The sequence below is a fragment of the Leishmania martiniquensis genome, chromosome 14 (genome assembly GCF_017916325.1).
Source record: "Leishmania martiniquensis isolate LSCM1 chromosome 14, whole genome shotgun sequence".
NCBI lineage: Eukaryota > Euglenozoa > Kinetoplastea > Trypanosomatida > Trypanosomatidae > Leishmania > Leishmania martiniquensis.
Genome location: NC_090149.1, coordinates 540,001 through 558,757, shown reverse-complemented (window position 1 = coordinate 558,757; position 18,757 = coordinate 540,001). Strand labels below are relative to the sequence as shown.

Here is an 18,757-nt window from a genome sequence, read left to right as displayed (position 1 = left end):
TGCGAGAGGGTGGGGGAGGGGGTGCATGGGCATTTCACCCAGCTCACAATGTGAGCTCAGAACGAGGAAGAGGGCTTGGGAACAGAATTTAATCCGCTCCCCGGAACGAAAAAAAAGGATGGGTCGATGGGGTACGGGAAGGCGCCAGCGCTAGACTCCCTGCGCGTGGTGCCGGAAGACTGGCAAGATTTGCCGTATGACGTCCTCTTTTCGGAGACTGCCACAGGAAGACAGAGTCGACGCGCGCGCCACAAGAGGACTCATGGGCACAGCCTCCCCAGGTGCTCCGCTGCCAAAGCAGCGTGTCAAGAGACAAGGAGCGCCACACACACACACGCACACTTCAAAGCAGTCCGCGAAAGAAAAAGAAGAGAGACGGTTGCGCAGCAGCGCATTTGTTGAGACGAAGCCGCCACCGCCGCCCCCCTCTTCCACACACTCTGCCCGTCTTTTTTGTCAGGCAGTGCGTGTGCGGCGCGCACTTTCCCATGAGCTCAAGCACGCGTGCAGCTAACGTCTCCATTCACATATTTCTTTTTCCTTTGCGAGAGCTGCGTTACTGCTCAGCGGGGAGGCCGCCCTTGTACTTGATGCACTCTGCATCGAACGAGGGAATCATGAAGGTCGTTGCGAACGCCTCAACTTCCGTGCGAAGGGCAGCCACGCTGACGTGCTTTGGCAGCGCGTCGACAAAGTCACTCAGCTTCACCGAGTTCACCTCCGCCTGGATTTGCTTCGCCAGCGCCACGGCGCGGTCCAGAAAGTCAGCAATGGTGTCCATGTCTGCCTCCACCATACCGCGAGAAGTGAGCGACGGTGTGCCGATGCGAATACCGCCCGGTGTCATGGCGCTCTTGTCACCAGGAATCGTGTTCTTGTTGACAGAGATGGAGACAGCGTCCAGCAGCTTCTCCATCTTGCTGCCCGTCAGGCCGTGCACCCGCACATTCCACAGGAGCAGATGGTTGTCCGTGCCACCGGAGACGAATTCGTGGCCTTTGGCGGTGAGCGCGGCTGCCAACGCGCGGGCGTTGCTCTGTACCTGCTTGGCGTACACCTTCCACTCCTCGCTGCACACCTCCCGCATCTGCGTGGCAATCGCAGCGACTTGGTGCTCGTGCGGCCCGCCCTGGCAACCAGGGAACACTGCCTGATTGATGCGGTTCTCGAAGTCGGTTGGCTTACCCTGGCGGTCCTTTTTGCGGTAGAAAATCACTCCAGCGCGCGGCCCGCGCAGGGACTTGTGCGTCGTCGTCGACACCACATCTGCGTACGGGAAGGGCGACTTGAGCACCCCGCCAGCAATAAGACCAGCAGTGTGAGCCATGTCCACGAAGAGAAGACTACCCACCTGGTCACATATATCGCGGAAGCGCTCGTAGTCGAAGTCACGCGCGTAGGCCGAGGCACCGGCAATAATCATCCTGGGCCGAAAGACGAGGGCAACAGACTCGAGGGCGTCGTAGTCGATGCGGCCGTCCTCCCCGACCCGGTATGGAAGGGACTCGAAGTAGATGGACGTCGCGCTCACCCTCTTCTTTGGTGTGTAGAAGCCGTGCGTGAGGTGGCCGCCGCTGGGCAGGTCAAGACCCATGATGCGGCTGTGCGGCTCCAGGAGGGCAGTGTAGACTGCGAAGTTTGCCGAAGACCCACTGTACGGCTGAACGTTCACCCCCCACATCCCCGGATCGAGGCCGAAGGCAGCCAAGGCGCGCTTCTTGGCGAGGTTTTCGATCATGTCAACGTACACAGTCCCGCCGTAATAGCGGTTGCCGGGCTCACCTTCAGCGTACTTGTTCGTCAGCGCCGAGCCCAGACACTCCAACACCGCCTTCGACGTCAAGTTCTCGGAGGCGATCATCTCCAGGCCGCGAAACTGGCGGCCCATCTCGAGCTCGATCATGTTCGCCAGCTCCGGGTCCTGCTCCGAAAGATGGGGGAGGAGAGACGCCATCGCCGAGCAAAGAGGAGACGAGTAGGCGGATGAGGGGGGATGGATGAAGTCACCGAGGCGGGAGAAACGCCGTGGACCTTCCCGGGAAAACCGAAACGAATGCGGTGTCGGCGGTGAGGGAGCAAAGGAGCTTCGAACAGAGCAGAAAGAAAAAAATGATGACGAGTTCGTTTTGCCTCACAGTCACAAGAGGAAAAGCAAACGGAGGAAGCAGCAGCGATAGGCTTCGGTGTGCCGATCACACGTGCTCTCACGCGTGGATGTGTGCCACTTTATTTGGGCTGTACGCGGTGAACAACACGAAGGGGGGAGGGAAATTTGTTAGCCACCGGTAAGTCCACTGCCCAACAAAGAAGGCCGCAGTCTGTGCACACGTGTAGGTGTAGGCAGGTGGGCAGCCACGATTCTTGACAGTGTTGCACAGAGAATCAACGCAAAAGTGGCAGCAGCAGTTGCCGAAAGAGATGAGGAGTGCATGAAGCGAACGCCGCAGCGAAGCGCATGGTGTGTATGTGTCTGTGTGTGTGGCAACCGTATTGGGAATACTCCAACAGATTCCGCCCGCAGCAGAGCAGCTCACAGCTTCTTCTTTTTTCCGGTTGGTCCGCCCTCCGCCATTCAGCTACACCACCTCGCTCCCCCTTCACCCCAACACACGCACCTTCCTGCAAGGCGTCCCCCCACTCGGTCACCGGGGCACGGACCCTGCCTCACCGTCTACCCGCCACCCGCTCCGCAGGCCGCTGCGACACCACGCCGCGCCCAGCACACGACCACCGACCTGCCTAGCAATGGGGCTGCTCGGGCGACTCGAGGTCGTGGGCGTCGGCCCCTGTGTGGCCACCGCAGGTGATTCCGCACCGGCACGGAGAGCGGCGGCGACTTGGCTCCCTCGCACACAGGGAGTGGGCTACGGTACCACCGCCCTCCCTTCCTCGTGCATAAAGTGCCGCGCGCCGAGGTGGGGCGTGTGCATCTCCCCTCCCATCATCATCGGGGGGCACGATACCAGCTTCCAAGACATCGCCCACAGTTTACACAGATGCACAGGCGGTTGCCGAGAGGGCTCGATGGCAACAGTCGAGTTGGCCATCGCAAGCACTGCCAAACGCGACGTCAGCAACCGCTTGGGCGGTGAGAGAAAGGAGGGGGAGGAGAGCAGCACATCACAGATGGGTAGCTGTACTTCATCAGCCTCTTCCTTTCTGGATGGCGTAGAGCTGCTTCTAATGACGCCAGTCGAGGTTCGCGAAACCGATGGGCAAGAGAAGGCGTGCCTGTCTCGGTACGAGAGGAGGACCTTGGGAGCGAGAGGAACGTCAAAGAGTGCCACAGCAAAGGCAACTGGATAAAGACTGAGTACGCTGTGAGCTTGGCAAAGGTCAGCCAGGCACAGACAATGTAGACGGACTCACTATTCCCCGTGCGCCCGCCGTCACACTCTCTCTTTGTGGTATCCTCATCTTTTATTTCTGTGTTCGGTCGCTCCCTTTCTCGTCACGTATCAGGGGGCAGCAAGTCTTCCTCGCGCAGCTCCAGAGCGTCCGAGTCATAAAGGCCAGTGGGATAGAAAGACACCGCAAACAAAGGCCGACCAGCGGGTGCGGCAGGTGACATCTCCTTCGCCAGGCTCTCAGCCGCTTTGAAGGCCTCCGTGACGCTGTCGAAGCGCACCCACACACGCAACTGCTCCCGCCGCACCTCCTCGGCAGACGGCACAGCAGCCGTTCCGCTGGTCTGTGAACGTGCGCGCGCGAGTGCTGACGTGACGTCATCATCGGTATAAACGCGCGCGGCGATACTGCGCAGAAAGCCGAACCGGCGGCATAGCTGCTGCACATGCGCCAGAACGGACGCGCACAGAGGCGACTCCGCCAGAGACGAGGCGGACGCCTCTGCGATGGCGGCCTCATTCCACCCCTCTACTGGGCTGTCGTGAATGAACCGCAAGAGTAGTGTGGAACTCGGCTTTCCACGGAGGGAGGACCGTGTCGCAGTGCGCGACAGCATGCTGGGGAGGGAGGGGTCAGCAGTGGTCATGACGTAGCCCCCCGCCGCAAGGGAGGAGCGCTGGAACACGAGCGGTGCGGACGGAGTGGCCTCGGCGCCAAATGGCAGCGACGGTGTCTCCTGAGACGATGTTGGCGGTGACGGATTGTCTGGCAGCGGCGCCAGATCCCCGTCAATGGGCATCGGGGCCCTCATCACCACCTTCGGTCTCGCCGCCAGCGCTCTGAGCTTGTCGAGACGATCGCTGATGCGAGATCGAGCATCGCTGCCCTCGACCCTGCGCCTTTTATGCTCCACCTCAAGCGCCTCTTTTTCCATTGTCAACGCCCGCTGGATGCCGAGAGCGGCGCTTTCCTTGATGCGGTGCTGATGCAGTTCCTCTGCCGAAAGACCCAGGAGTGGCGCGCTTGCAGCTCTTGTGGACGAGGTCGCTAGCGAAGAAGCAGAGAGCGCCGACGCGAGCGCGTTCGGTTGCCTCTGCTGCTGCGCTTCCGCCGCCTCTTCACGCTGGCGCCGGCGGACATACGCGGCAAAGACAACGTCACGGTAGTGGTTTGGTAACGCCGGATTGTACATCGGAGTGCACGGGGAAGGCTGAATGCGGGCGTGCGCACGTGTGGGTGGGGAAAGCCACAAGGCCTTGGTGTGATCTATTCGCGGTGCTCTTTGCACGGAAGGCGACGAAGGGCGAACGGGAGTAAGAGAAAAGTGTGGCATGTCGCAAGGCAGCGCCACCCTGACGGGTTCGCCCAGCAGCCGAGGAAAGGCAGCTGAGGCGCGGCCGGATGATGAAGGACAACGATGAAACCGTGAAGCCATGTATAATGGACATGAACGGAGACCGAGTAGGACAACAACAACAGCACCCTCCCCTTCAGAGATGGGTGTCACTCCGCGCCCTTCCTCCGGCAGCACTCGCCATGACTCGACAGGGGTAAATCAAAAGCTCCACAGGGCGTCACAGCGGCCCCCCAAGATGATACAGCCGTTATTCGTCACTGTACCTCTGTCTGTACTCCCTTAGAGAGTCGGAGAAACAGAGGCAAAGTTTGCCTGGGTCTGTGTGTGTGTGTGTATTGTTCCGCTCCCCTCCGCCTTGCCGTTCTTTCGCTCCCCTCCTCTCCTCTGTCGGCATCCCCTCTTTTGCGTGGCGAAGGCGCAGTGGTGACCTGCCAGGCGTGGATGTCAGCGGATGCGCTCTTCCTCACGACATCGGAGGGGAAAGACGGGCATGACAGCGCGTGAGACAGAGCTAAACGGGAGAAAAAAGGTGGTCAAAGAGGGCGGGGATCAACGGAATTCAAAAGAAGGGGGTCCAGATGGCAGCAGCGCCGGCGCCAAGAGACAACAAACAAAGACGTAAAAAGAGGAAACGGAAAAAAAGTGGGATAGGTGGAGGGGGTAAAAGGCCGCCCGCCATTCACCACTGCGATGGCCGCCTATGTGTGTTCGACAAGGACGGCATCTACAGTGGGTGTGAGAGAGGAGGAAGCTGGCGACGGCAGCACCAACGCGAACCTTTTCCACCGTCACCTCTGCACACGCACACACACACACATATCGAGAGGCCCACGGCACGGAAAAAAAAGGTAGCGCGTATCCTCCGATCTGATATGAGAGGGAGGAAAAAGGGTGAAAAAATATGCATTCGCCGCGTCCATGATAAGGACCAGGTGAGGTGCACCTCTGACGCACGTCCACAGGCCGCTGCGACACCACGCCGCGCCCAGCACACGACCACCGACCTGCCTAGCAATGGGGCTGCTCGGGCGACTCGAGGTCGTGGGCGTCGGCCCCTGTGTAGCCACCGCAGGTGATTCCGCACCGGCACGGACAGCGGCGGCGACTTGGCTCCCTCGCACACAGGGAGTGGGCTACGGTACCACCGCCCTCCCTTCCTCGTGCATAAAGTGCCGCGCGCCGAGGTGGGGCGTGTGCATCTCCCCTCCCATCATCATCGGGGTGGTGGAGAGTGAAAGACGTGACATCAAAGGCGCATGCGCGCACGACTGAAAGGGCTAAGACTGTAGCTAAAGTGGGGCGTTGCCGTACTGCCGTTTGCGCTGAATGCACAGCCCACACGGGTGCCCTGCGGCAGGGCGCGGCGGGAGCGATTCTGTCGTGGCCGCTGCGTCTGCCTTCATGCTGCTGTGGGCAGTGCGTTGGCCACGTCCAAAGTGATGCTTAAAACCCTCTTTTCTTCGCCTGATTTCTCACTCCTCATGACAGTCAGTGCAAGGCAGAGAGCTGCGCTTCGAGAGCTCCAGGGTCCTGCGCACTTCCCACGTTTCTCTGGCCTTCATGACCGCATGTGCTTTGCTGCGTCGCATGGATGACAAGACTGCAGATGCGCGCGCGGGTGTGAGCGGGAAAGGGACTGCATGAATCTTCGCTCCATTCCGCCGTTGGAGAAGGGAGAGGGCAAGCAGTGTCTCTGCACACGACCACCACGACACGAGACTCCATGCGCCAGAGATAAGCGCGCAAGCGAAAGAATAAGAGAGTGTGATGGATGGGGATGAACGATACGGATGAGAGTGGAACACTCTTTTCTACCCACGTGAAGCTCTCCTCCCCTCTCACACAAACTTTGGCCCGATCGCATCCCACACACACACCTTGCCATCGGGCAATGAGCGTCGCGTTTCCCATTGCGTGAGTCCATCTTCCCTCTCGTCATCCTTCGTAGTGGCATCCAACTTTTCTTGCACAACCATTCAACCAGCGCAGGATCCGTCTCCTCGGGCAAGTCGCAGGCATAGGACAAGTGCCCCTCTCTTCCTCTTCCTTGTGGCATGTTCTCCTGCTCACAGAGAAGCGACGATGATGCGAGGGCGCATATAACTGCACACATGAGCGCATACTCGTATATGTAGGGAGAAAAAAAAGCGCACGCTTACTCGCCCGGATGCTGCATATCGTGTCGCCGAGCTGTGGGACGCTTGGGGTGAGCGGATCAGCATGAGGTGAGGGGGAAAGGTAGGCGTATGACCTATGCCCTGTATCCTCCTGGCTGCCGCGCCGATACCACCTGCGTGCCGTCCTCCTACGCGCGTCCGCCTCCTCAGCACACGGGCCCGACAAATTAGTGCGGGGTGTGAGTGCAGAAGGCATACACATGCGAGAAGGCGGCCCACGAAGGGGAGGCGAGACATGAGCGACGACTTTCAGAAGAGTGAAAGAGAGGGAGAGAGAGGGAGGGAAACCGTGCCGATACTGAGCGAGCGTCACACACAGAGACACACACAGGCACTCCTGCGCATGCAGCAGTGAAAGCGGAAACAATTTTGACAGGCTCACATGAATATATTAAAAAAAAAAACAGCCGGCAAGCCAATGCAGAAGAATTCTGCTACACCACAGTTAGACAGACGCGTTCATTCACACGAACGGAAGAGAAAGAGGAGCAAGACACACGCACACACACACAAGCATATATATATATATATATATGCATGCATGTATAGGATGAAGGGAGTGGGTGAGAGAGTGGGTGAGAGAGTGGGTGAGAGAGTGGGTGAGAAGCAGCAGAGAGGTGCAGGAGAAAATAGAAACAGAAAACGGAGAGGTAACCGCCAGCGCACACGTACAGCAGAGAAAGGGAGAGGGAAGAAAAGGGGGACAAATAAAAAAGGGGAGAGAGGGAGGAGGGGAGGGAAGAGGGCACCTCGTCCGTACGGCAACAAACGCGTCCATTGCCATACGAAGACGGACTGCAGGACGCGAGCACCGCACCGCACGCACAGACAGACACACACACAAACACAGACACAGGCGGTGTGCCTCTTTTTCGTTTGAGTTACGTTTTTTTTGTCGAGCGCCCCTCCCCTTCCGCTCCACAGACAGAGGCGAAAGAAGACGCAGGCGAACGTATGTGCATACACAAGCTTCCACATCCCCCTTGCACAGGCCAGCCGGCACAGGGGAGGAGGAGGAGGGGGGAGGGCTCACAACACTCTGTGCGCACGTTTATATACAGAGGTGAAGTGACTGCGGACGAGAAAGCTGAAGCGTGTCACAAACGTGCGCGTACCTCTTACTTATGCTGGTGCTGCGCGTTTGGGTCCTCTTTCTTTTTCTCCCATCGCCAACGGGCGTCGGTGTATCTGTGCACAATCGCCTAAAACAGACGTCAAGAATGAAGCTATGTAATGTATCGAGTCACGCGTTGGAAGCGCGCGCGTGTGAGCGTACGCCGATGCGGCTTGCTTTCAGCGAACCCTTTCAGCATACATCACCTCCGGTAAAAGCAATCTTGGCAGGGAACAACTTGAAAGGGGGACGACGTTCGCCGCTCCTGCCGCCGAGCCTCTGCCCTTCCTCACAAGGCCCTATCGCACAGCGCCCCACACCCCTTACTGCAAAAGAGACCCTCTCAGGAGGAGAGACAAGGGAAAGTTGTGGCCGTTGAAATGGAAGACAGCGAGACAGGAATACGCGCGCGGTGCAGCGGTGGCAGTACAGCGCCAGCGACTATGCACTGCGCGCGCTGAGGTGCGTCACCGCAAGGAAGACAAAAAAAAGGCATCAGCAAAATATTTCCGCCTTTGCCGGTTAACAGGGCATGAAGACAGGCAGCAGCCGAATATGTATGGACGTAAAAAAAAAACACAAAAAAAAAGCAGCACTCTTCGCTTTCTCTTTTGATGGAACTGCAACGCGCAAGCTGAAGTACCCACGCCATCACCCACCAACAAACACCAGAGAACAAGCACCGACTCCGTCAGAGGGCGCCCCATCGCAACCGCCCGCATCGACTGCGAAGTCTCAGCTGCAACGGCATGACGACTGAAACCCCCCTTGAGCAGTTTTCCTTCGCTCGGCACGCCCATCGCACCGTGCGCAGCTCGACAGAAATACACGCGCGCGCGACCGAAGCTCGCCCACCTCTGCTCCGCCACGGCTATGTCATGGTGCGGGGCCGGCCAACACCCGTTCACACCCTGCACGCCATCGCTGTTCACACGGCGCGCAGCGCTGGCCGCGGTCGAGGCTCACGCTCAGCATCACCGCTACGCAGCCCGCGCGCGCGAAGAAAAAAGAAGAAAAAGAAAGGCTGCAGACAGACGCCTATAATTGTCGATACGTGAACGCAATACGTCGTGGAGTGCTGCGGCCGTCAGCACGGCTGCACGTCCCTGCAGCACGACGCCCGCTCAGGCCTGTCCCGCCCACACCACAGAGTACGCCGCCGCACACGAGGGCAGTTTGCATGCCCGTTTGTGCGTGTGCGTGCGGCCTTCCGACCCTGAAGCGGTGGTCATGGCGGCCCCTCGTGGTACCACGCACGGTGCGGTCGTCGTGCCATCGCCAGCGAGGGGCTCCCCTGTGAAGAAGACGCGAACACTGCTGTGAAAAGCAGCCCCATACTGCAACAAAACAAAAGGAGAAACGATGCACAGAGCACAGGCGGACATAAACGTACACGCAGACAAGGGAGGGAGCGCAGGAGAGAAGTCCTCACTGGCAGTGCCGCTCACACGTCTCTTCTGAGGACACACACACACACACAAATGGAAGCACAGAAACGGCATCACACAGGAGGGAGAAGGGGGAGGCTCTGACAATATGCGGGAGAGGGAAGAGGATGACAGAGCGGCCCAGACCCGACACCATCACCGACACACACACAGAGAAAGAGAGGCAATGAGCACCTACACATTAACCAGTACACACCAAACAGTCAACAACCAACAGGCACACACACAGCGACAATAAACAGGGGAAAAGGTGGTGGGTATGCGCTGAGAGAGCTGAGCACCCTACACACAACCGAGACGAAAAGGGAAACGAGCTAATAAAAAGCCATGCCAGCCGCACACACGAGCACCGAGACGACGGCACCTGAATGAAGTAAGGCCCTTGCCCTCTTTTTCTTTCAGTTGGTCCGCCCTCCGCCATTCAGCTACACCACCTCGCTCCCCCTTCACCCCAACACACGCACCTTCCTGCAAGGCGTCCCCCCACTCGGTCACCGGGGCACGGACCCTGCCTCACCGTCTACCCGCCACCCGCTCCGCAGGCCGCTGCGACACCACGCCGCGCCCAGCACACGACCACCGACCTGCCTAGCAATGGGGCTGCTCGGGCGACTCGAGGTCGTGGGCGTCGGCCCCTGTGTGGCCACCGCAGGTGATTCCGCACCGGCACGGAGAGCGGCGGCGACTTGGCTCCCTCGCACACAGGGAGTGGGCTACGGTACCACCGCCCTCCCTTCCTCGTGCATAAAGTGCCGCGCGCCGAGGTGGGGCGTGTGCATCTCCCCTCCCATCATCATCGGAGGGCACGCGAGCTAATACAAAAATGGCGATGATGCGGTCCTTGGGTGCAGAAGAGGGGCCGACGACGGTGAAGAGTTGGCATTCCCCGATGGGCGCCCCTCTGCGTGTGAGTGTTAGAAAAGGGGCAAGGCAAGGCGATGGCAGCGGGACCGCGCGCGCGCTCCCGCACAAGCAAGCAAAGAGACCTAGAAGAGGGAAAGGGAGGAGACAGGCAGGCGCCCACTATTCTTGCGTACCGCTGCAAAGACCATCACCTCCCCTCCTCCGCAACTCCCCATCGGTCCAACGAAGGCCGCCAGCGCGGCAATCAGTCGCAAAGGTTCGCCTTTCCCTACCGCCTTGCTCATAAGCAGCGGTGACGACAGCCGAGATGTGCACCGATCGCAGGAGGAAGAAAGGTGACGCGAGCCCTTGTGCGAGAGGCGCGCTCCGTCACGAACAGTACTACACGCGCGCCTACCACTCACCTACGGCACGACTTACGCTCCGTCGCCAGCACTACATGGGAAAATGTTTAGGGGCACAGAGCGGTGCAGACAAGAAAGAATGGGCCCTGCCGACAGGGGGCATACGCGCCGCCCACTCACCCAACATGAGAAGTGTGTGGGATGGTGCGGCTGCCACCGAGCCCGGCGGCTCGAGTTGGTATTTCGGGCGTGTGCACATACTGTTGCGTTGTACTCACGAGCGTCAGGCCCCCTTATCGCACCCTCTCACCCCTCCACCCCACCAGTCTCGCATGTCAGAGATGGCAGCCGGGGTTGGATGGGTGGGGCTGATACGATCCGGATCGCTCTCAGGTAAGGAAAGTGTGCGTGTGGGGGCTCCAGTGACAGCGCGACGAGGAAAACTGCAAGTGAGAAGTCAGCAGTGAGCACGGCACGAGTCCCCCGTGCCTCTAGCCAGCCCTCTTCGTGCAGCTGAGGTGAGCCATCAGGCAGAACAGCGCGGACGCCGCCCACCTCCCCCCTTCTCCTTCCCTCCCCTCTCCAAGTAAATGAAGACAGGAGGGACCCCTTTAGAGTCTGCTGCGGGGGCGCACTCACTGGTTGGGAAAGACGGAAAAAAGGAAACGGTGTGGGTGCAGAGAAGGCGTGTGAGGAGGGGGCGGCTCAGGGGATGCCTGCGTTCACTACCGAAGGCGAGCCTTTCCGACAAGATAGGAGCACACAACAAGCGGCAGACGCTCTTGCTTGCTGACCCCTCCCCCTCCCTCAGAGCCGCACAAGCGAGGGGGAGCCTCTATTACACATCCAAGCACAGAGAGGGGTAAGAGAGACGCACAGGTGCCGCTAACTTCCGTCGATGCGGTGGGAAGCTTTTGCCCGAGTCTTAGCGGCGCGCTGACACATTGGTGGGCAAGATTCGCTGGCCGGTGCCATCGAGGTCGCCGACAACCCTGCAGTGCCCTGCACCACGCGTGTTCGATGCACCCTCCAGAGTCATCTTGCCACCACTGCTGTACTGCATGGAGGAGTCGACGAAGTCACGGGAGAGGGAGCGCTGTTGGTCGCTTAGTGATTGTCCGAGGTGCATCGAGTCCCGACTCGTGCTCTCCGCACCTGAAGGGTACACATACGCCTTAGTGGGCTCTCGCGCGCTTCCGCTGTCCTTCAGCGATCGGCTTCCGCGTAGCGCATCTAGGGAGTAACTGCATGGTGACGGTGCCGCGCTTCCGTTGGGATTGATAGCGGGAAGAAATGAGCCTTTGCCTTTACTATCTCCGCTGCTGTCACCGCCGCCACTGGTGCCGCAGACGCACGTGCGGTGATGCAGCATGCACTCGCTGCTTGAGCTTTGCCGAGAGTCCTCCTTGAGAAGCCCGTGGCCCAGACTTCGAACGCGACTCTTGCGCTTCGTGCTGGCGCCGTGCTGACCCCCCGGCTGACTGTGTGCCCGCGTTAAGGAACCGCTTCTCGCTGAGCCGTCGCGTGTACGAGTGGTGCTACTATTCTGCGGTGTGCTAACCTGAGAGCTCTCCTGCGAGTGGTGCGAGGTCGCACTCGTGGCACCGCTTGTCGAGTAGCGTGTGTGGCGCCGTGACGAGAGCCGCTTGTCTCGCTTCCGCCTGCGCTCTCTGCTGGTGCGGCTGCTGGTACGACTGCTGGCGCGACTTTCTGGGTTACCTGCGCTGAACTGTTGCCCAGTGTATCCCGGTGTCAGCGCCGCAGTCGAGTCAGGTGAGCATATGGGGGACACCATGCGCCGTTGTGGGGCTGAGTTGAGGGGGCGCTCGATGGGCGGCGCCGTGGTAGTCAGGAAGGAGGTTAGCGTCACCGGTGTCGACACAACCGACGGCACATGCGCCGCGTTCAGCATCTTCAAAAACCAGCTGTGGTGCAGCAGTTCGACCGCGGTGGGTCGGTCGGTCGCGTTCGCGCGTAGACATTGTGATATGAAGTCCAGCACCTCGCCGGACCACTTGTTGTCAGCCGGAATGTATTTATCAAGCGGCACTGCGGCCGAGCCGCCGATCGCCATCATGACCGAAAACTGGTTCGGCAACTCTGAGAGCGGCGGCCTGCCCGTCAGCATCTCGATCACGCAGCAGGCAACAGACCAAATATCCGCCGCTGCTCCCACGGCGGCGCCTTTTGGATGCAGCACCTCCGGAGCCATAAAGTACGCCGTACCCACGATCTTCGCCGTCATTGTCGCCGACGAAATGATGCTCTTGGCGGTGCCCAGATCGGCAATTTTCAGCTGGCTCGACGTCTCTAGCAGCAAGTTGTCGCCCTTCAGGTCGCGGTGGATGATGCCGCGCTGATGCATGTAGGCGAGCCCCTGCAGCAGTTGGTAGCACAGCGCAGCCGCCTGCGGCTCCTCGAAAGCGCCGTATGACTTAAGCGCGGCAGTGACACTACCGCCTGAGACGTATTCCATGTATATGCGCAGCGTTCCGTCGACAACCTCGTCGTTCAGGTATCGAACAATGTTGGGGTGGCTCAGCTGCTTGAGGAGCGTCAACTCACGCTTGATAGCCTCCACCTCCTTGACCAACGCGGTCTCTTCGAGCGAATGCGACGTCAGCGCCACCGGCGACGATGACGGACCTGAAGGCGACGCCGCCGTCACCGCCGCATCCTCGGGCTGCCGCAGCTGCTGCTCTACCACGCCAGGGAGACGAATCTCTTTCATTGCTATAATTCTGTTGTTGCTGCGCTGCATGCCACGGTAAACGGCACCGTAGCTGCCTTTTCCAATGAGCTCACCCTTCACAAAGTTTGCCGCCGTCGGTCTCCACGCGTCGGCGGAGACGGATACCACGGTAAGAGCATTGCTGTCTTCCGAAACGTTCACCTGCCCTTCCTCCGAGCAGCGCGGCGTGCGTGACTGGTCCAGCGCGGCGACGCTCAGACGATCGCTGCCGCCATTGCAACCACAACGGCGCTTGCCATTCGGCACTGCTGGGCTCTGCAAACTTGCCGGGGGCAACACACTCTCCGAAGCCGAGCCGTCCTCCAAAAACAGATGGCTCGCCAAGCGTGGCGCCCGGGAGAGCCTTCCAGTGCCTTCGTGTGGGCGGCTAATGGGAGTGAAAGCGCACGTGCCGTTAGGAGAGCTGCTAGTCCCAGCAGGGCTTCCAGCCGTCGCATTCGTGTTACCTGTAGCCAGCTGCGAGCCCATCGTCAAGATCGAAGCAGCGAAAGCCGCGCGACTGTGCGGACTCACCATTGCCGCAGACCGCGAGTGAGGCGTAGTGCCGTTCGAGGAGCCTCCGCCGACCACCAGGGCATTCGGTAGGCCATACGTATCCAGAGTGCGACTCGCTGTCCCAGTGGCACCGGCAGACGCAGACGCACTTGCAGCGATGCTGGCAGGAGCACTGCCAGCACTGCCAAAGCCACCTCTGTTACCCCACCGACACTCATGCCGGGTGAGCCCGATTGGTGAGACGTCGTACTCGACAAGCGCTTTCTCTAGTGTGCCTGCGCTCGCTAACAGGTCTGCAGTGTGCTGCGTCAGCACACCCTCGTCGCGCGTGCCGTCTTTTTTGAGGGCGGTCGTCGTGGATGTGCGCCGACACGCCTGCGAGGAGGAAGGGGTCGACAGCGTTCCAGAGAGATCCGGGATGGTCCGCTTAGGACGCGATGCGCCTTTCCCGGTGCCGGCGAACGGTACAGTCAAGAGTCCGCTTCGCTCGCCGGGGAGCGAGTCGACAGTGCCATCGGTCGCCAGAGATCCACCCTCCCTCCGAAGCGGCACGTACGGCGGCGAGTTACATCCGAGACTACTACTCTGGTGTGTATGGCGTGACGAGGTCACGGACGTGATGTCTGGGGCTGCCGGTACCCTTGCTTGCTCGCGTGCTGACGGTAGCAGTGGCCCAGCACCGCCGCTTCCTCGACTAGCCCAGCTACTTGGGGATAGCGCAACATCGCTGGAGAGCGGCTGCAGTTGTGAGGGAGAGCAGGCAAGCAGCTCCGTCAGTGGAGACACCATACCACAGCAACTGCCATGCAGCCCGTCACTGCCTAGCCGCATCGTGAGGTCATGTGCTGTGCGTGGGGATGCAATCACGCGCCTCTTTGCGACCGACGGCGACGAAGACGGGCTCAAGGACGAAAATGGCGCTGACATGATAGGCACACGCGCCGTTGTCGAGATTAACTGAATGGGAAGAGTCGGCGATGACGCGTGACGAAATCAAAGCACACGCACACGTGCCGACAGGGAAGGAGAGGGGAGCAAAGAAACACAGAGAATGAAATATAAAAAAAAAGGCGTGGCCACCTCAACTATGGAGCCGCGAGCCAATGCGACACGGAGCAGGCAAAAAAAAGCACGAGAAGGGGAGCACATGCACGCACCAACAGGACCGTTTAACCGGCAGATGGCGAAAAGAGCGCGCAGCGTGGCGATCTGAGCTGTCCTCAAGCACAGAAGCATGTACAAAGATGCCGAAGTGCGCATTCAGCTGGCGGTGTTGATTGCGGCCTGCGCTTAAGCTACGAGAGCAAACTCAGCGACGCAAACGTGAACAAAATCGGGCTGTGCGAGTGCTGAGACGCATGTCCTACTCTGCCTCTGGTGTCGTGGGGGGGGTTTCGGGAACTCTTCCTGAGTTTATAGGCAAGTATGTATGGCGAACGGTGAGTTGACGGCAGAAGCTCTGCTGCTCCCGACACGAAGCCTCTCTCCCTCCTCTTTTTTTTGGTGCTGATGCAGCGATGGTCGCCGCTGTGTCGATGGTGTTGACGTCGCACGTGTAAGTTTTGGAGTGGGGCGACGGTGCGAGCGATCGACGCCGCACACTGAGTTGTGGTCGTCGTGACGAAACGGAGGCAGAAGAGGCGCCGCCCGAGCACCGAAGGGGAGGAGGGCCAAAAGGTGAAGGCGCAGGAGAGAGAATGAGAGAGAGAATGGAAATGGAAGTGACTGAGGATGCGCTCTGTAAAACAGAGAGGCGTGCCCGACAACTCAGGCTCGCATGGAGGGGGCCTCTCAGCGATTTGCGCTCTCGACGAAAGGAAGACAAGAAGTGCCCAGGTATCCCTCACAGGTCCATCGGCATTGAGAGAGAGAGCACGACGATTGGCTGAAACAACGACCGCCTGCCGCTCATTGCCTCCCTCCCTCCCTCACACAGCCGCAGCAAGGGGGAGGGAGGGATAGATATATCGGGCCCTCTTACCGTCACTCCCTCTTGGATGTCTCGACCGCTTCGCCATGGTCTATGGAAGCACGCGGGAAGGGCAGAAGAGCGAGCGAAAGTGTGTGTGTGTGTGTGGAAGAGACGACGCCGCGGTTTCTGCATGCAGACGCGCGTGCATTTGCAGCGTCGCCATGCGAGACACGGCAGACATGCACACCTTTGATAGTGCGCACGAGCTTAGGCATACGAACGGGCACCATGACACACCCACGCGTACACCAAGAGAGAGAGAGCCGCACTCTCGCGAGCAGAAAAAAGCCGTATGATGAAAGGAAATGTGCGAAGGATTCGAAGCAGAAAACAGCAGAGAAAGCGGAGAAGACCGGATAGCCGCAGTGGAGCCGCACCGCGCGGCCAAATGTGAAAGCGATAGCGATATAACCCCCATAGAGACCGCGCGATTGCCGACAGAGGCACACGAAGACAGCCGCACCAGCGTGTTTCTCGGTGTGCAGGAAGAAGATGGAGAGGGGGCTCATGAGAAGATGTCCGCGAAGAGGTCCTCGCCGACATCGGTAGCAGAGAGCGCCAGAAGGGGCGCGCGACGTCGCGCTGGCGGCACAGCCTTCGCCGCCGTGGCGCGTCGTGGCTGCGACTTGTGAGGCAGTCGGGCCGTGCCGCCCACGTTCGGCAGGGCTGTGCAGTTCCCCGTAAAGTGTGACGCAAAAGGCGACGGCTGCGCAAGCGTGCGGTCGAAATCGGCAGCGATGGCAGTCCCACGTGGTGTGCACGCAGCCAATGCAGAGGTTAAAGCGCTGCTATGGATGTGACTGGTGATTGTCGCGCTCGATTCGACACATCCTCGTCGCAGAACAGGTCTAGGAAGAGGGTGCGCAGCAGCGATGGGTGGGATGCCGGCATTGCATCGTTCAGGCGGGCACCTCGGGGAGGGCGATGGGGACGACAGTCGGATATCAGAAACGTCGCTGCGGGAGTCAGCCTCCGCGGCAGCGCTCTTTCGGCTCCTCGCCGAAGAGAAGCTCGAGCTCGAGCGCCCTTCGCTCACTGCGATGGTGAATGGCGACATGGCTGATGCGCGCGCCGCTGCCGTTGCGACAGCGTGCGATGCGCCACCAGCAACTCGCTCATTAGCCTTGCGCTTCTTCCCAGACAAGGGTGCGGGTAGCGCTTCCACGGCTGCCGGCGCCCTTATCGGCTTCTTCTCCACGGCAGGGTGCTTCACAGATGTAAGCCGGTAAGATGGGCGCACAGTGGGCGAGCTCGTCCATTGCGGTGGCGGGGCTGCGTGGGTGCTGGTCCTCATGCGGGCAGCGCCGCTACTGTGCTCCTGCGCTGTCAACTCCGCCACAGCGGCCTCCTCATCCGCGTGCGTGGACGCGCGATGGCCGATGCTGCTGTGCTGCGAGGCAGTCACAGTCAACGCATCTACCGCCTCGAGCGCTGCCCTCTGCCGACGCGACGCAGCCGTTGTAGTGGCGCGCGACTGCCGCTCCGCACGCGCTCGCTTGCGCTGCGAAAGAAGCGCGCTCGGTTCTCGCCCTCTTTCCTCTCTTTTGCTAGCCGCCGGCGCCCGACGAGTGATTTTGGCGGCTGCCGCAGAAGCGTCAGCCCTGGCCCGGCACGCGTCACGCACCAACTGCGCGTACAAGAGCCGCCACTCATCCCCCTCAAGATCCACAGTGGCTTTGCGGTCCTGCGCCTCCCTCATCAAATGAGCGTCCCGCACTGCAGCGTTCGCTGCGGCTGCTCGTACAGCCCGCAGTCGCTCAAGCCGCTCATCGTGCCACGTGCGAAGCTTCGAAAGCTCAAGCTCAACCCTCGCCCTCTCCTCTCTCTGCGCAAGGCACTGCCGCGAGAGTCGCTGCTGCTCACACTCGCAGAGGAGGAGGAGAAACGCTAAGGCGTACACTCGTCGCGCAAGAGGCTGAGTGTGCTGCTTTACATCACCCAGCAAGCGCTGCAGCTCCGCTACGTGTGTGTTTACCGCTCCCTCGTCAGCCGCCGCAGCGGAGAGCGCATCTGTAGTCCGCAGCAGTTCTACCTCCTGCAGCGTCGAGGACTCGGTGTGCGCTGCCTGCTGTGCGGCCAAAGAGCGCTTCTTCTCGGTCACCGCTGCTGCCTTCTCTTGCTGCGCCTCCTGCATCGCCGACAACCGCTCGCCACTGTGGTCGATCGCGACTGAAAGCGCATCCATCTCTCCTTTGGCTGTCTCGCAAGAGCAACCGAGAGCTTCCGCGTAAACGTTCAAGAGGTCCATTTGAGCCTGTAGAGCGAGAAGCGCTCGCTCGGCTGTGTGCTGCTCTTTCATTAAAGGCCCGAGACGCACCGCTGCTGCGGCTTGCCTCCGCAAGCAAGCTGCTTCGTGCATCTCCGAGCATCGCATCGCCCGGTTGTGCAGCACACCCGTCAGCCGCACCTGGGAGGTGGCGTGTACGCTGAGCAGCTGTGTTGATTGCGCCACGAACACCAGCGCCTGTCTGCGCACGCGCAACGCGCCCCACAAGTGCTGAAGCGCCTTCGACAAGCGCCTACCTGCGCAGTGCAACTGCCTTTGAGCTTGCGAGGCCTGGACAGCAATAACCACGCGGGCTGGATGTCCCGAGAAGCTTCGTATGCCATCTTGCAATCGCTCCACCGCAGCACTCTCACGCCTCTTCACCTCGGCGTTGCGGCACTGCAGCGCAGCAAGTTGCAGCGCGTGCTGGGCAATTTGATCGGCCAGTTGGTGGTTCTCGCGGCGCAGGTCAACAACGTCCTTTCCGCGGCGCGTCACATCCGCGACTCGCTGCCGCAGAGCCAAAACGGCGGCACGCCGGCACCGCTCCCCGTTGAGCAGCTGGCGCTCTAGCCGCTCGTAATGCGACGACTGCACGGCCTTCTGATGAAGCAGGTCGT

General features: G+C 60.3%; 4 protein-coding genes across 4 annotated transcripts in view; all 4 read right to left on the bottom strand.

Annotated features, from left to right (window-relative positions):
* Positions 1-556: 556 nt before the first annotated feature.
* Positions 557-1,954, bottom strand: LSCM1_04930 (uncharacterized protein; the record flags this gene model as incomplete). Its single annotated transcript, XM_067322412.1, has 1 exon — positions 557-1,954. One exon carries the CDS (start codon positions 1,952-1,954, stop codon positions 557-559), a length of 1,398 nt encoding a protein of 465 aa, XP_067180185.1.
* Positions 1,955-3,451: 1,497 nt separating this feature from the next.
* On the bottom strand, positions 3,452-4,540 carry LSCM1_04929 (uncharacterized protein; the record flags this gene model as incomplete). The annotated part of the gene is made up of 1 exon (XM_067322411.1): positions 3,452-4,540. The coding sequence occupies one exon, from the start codon at positions 4,538-4,540 to the stop codon at positions 3,452-3,454; it is 1,089 nt and encodes a 362-aa protein (XP_067180184.1).
* Positions 4,541-11,577: 7,037 nt separating this feature from the next.
* Positions 11,578-14,826, bottom strand: LSCM1_04928 (uncharacterized protein; the record flags this gene model as incomplete). Its single annotated transcript, XM_067322410.1, has 1 exon — positions 11,578-14,826. The coding sequence occupies one exon, from the start codon at positions 14,824-14,826 to the stop codon at positions 11,578-11,580; it is 3,249 nt and encodes a 1,082-aa protein (XP_067180183.1).
* Positions 14,827-16,376: 1,550 nt separating this feature from the next.
* LSCM1_04927 (uncharacterized protein) overlaps positions 16,377-18,757 on the bottom strand; it is a gene marked incomplete at both ends in the record, with an annotated part of 2,406 nt that continues 25 nt past the window's right edge. Inside the window, one exon of the mRNA XM_067322409.1 lies at positions 16,377-18,757. This exon is cut by the window's right edge and continues 25 nt beyond it. Within this exon, the coding sequence (XP_067180182.1) occupies positions 16,377-18,757 (2,381 nt within the window).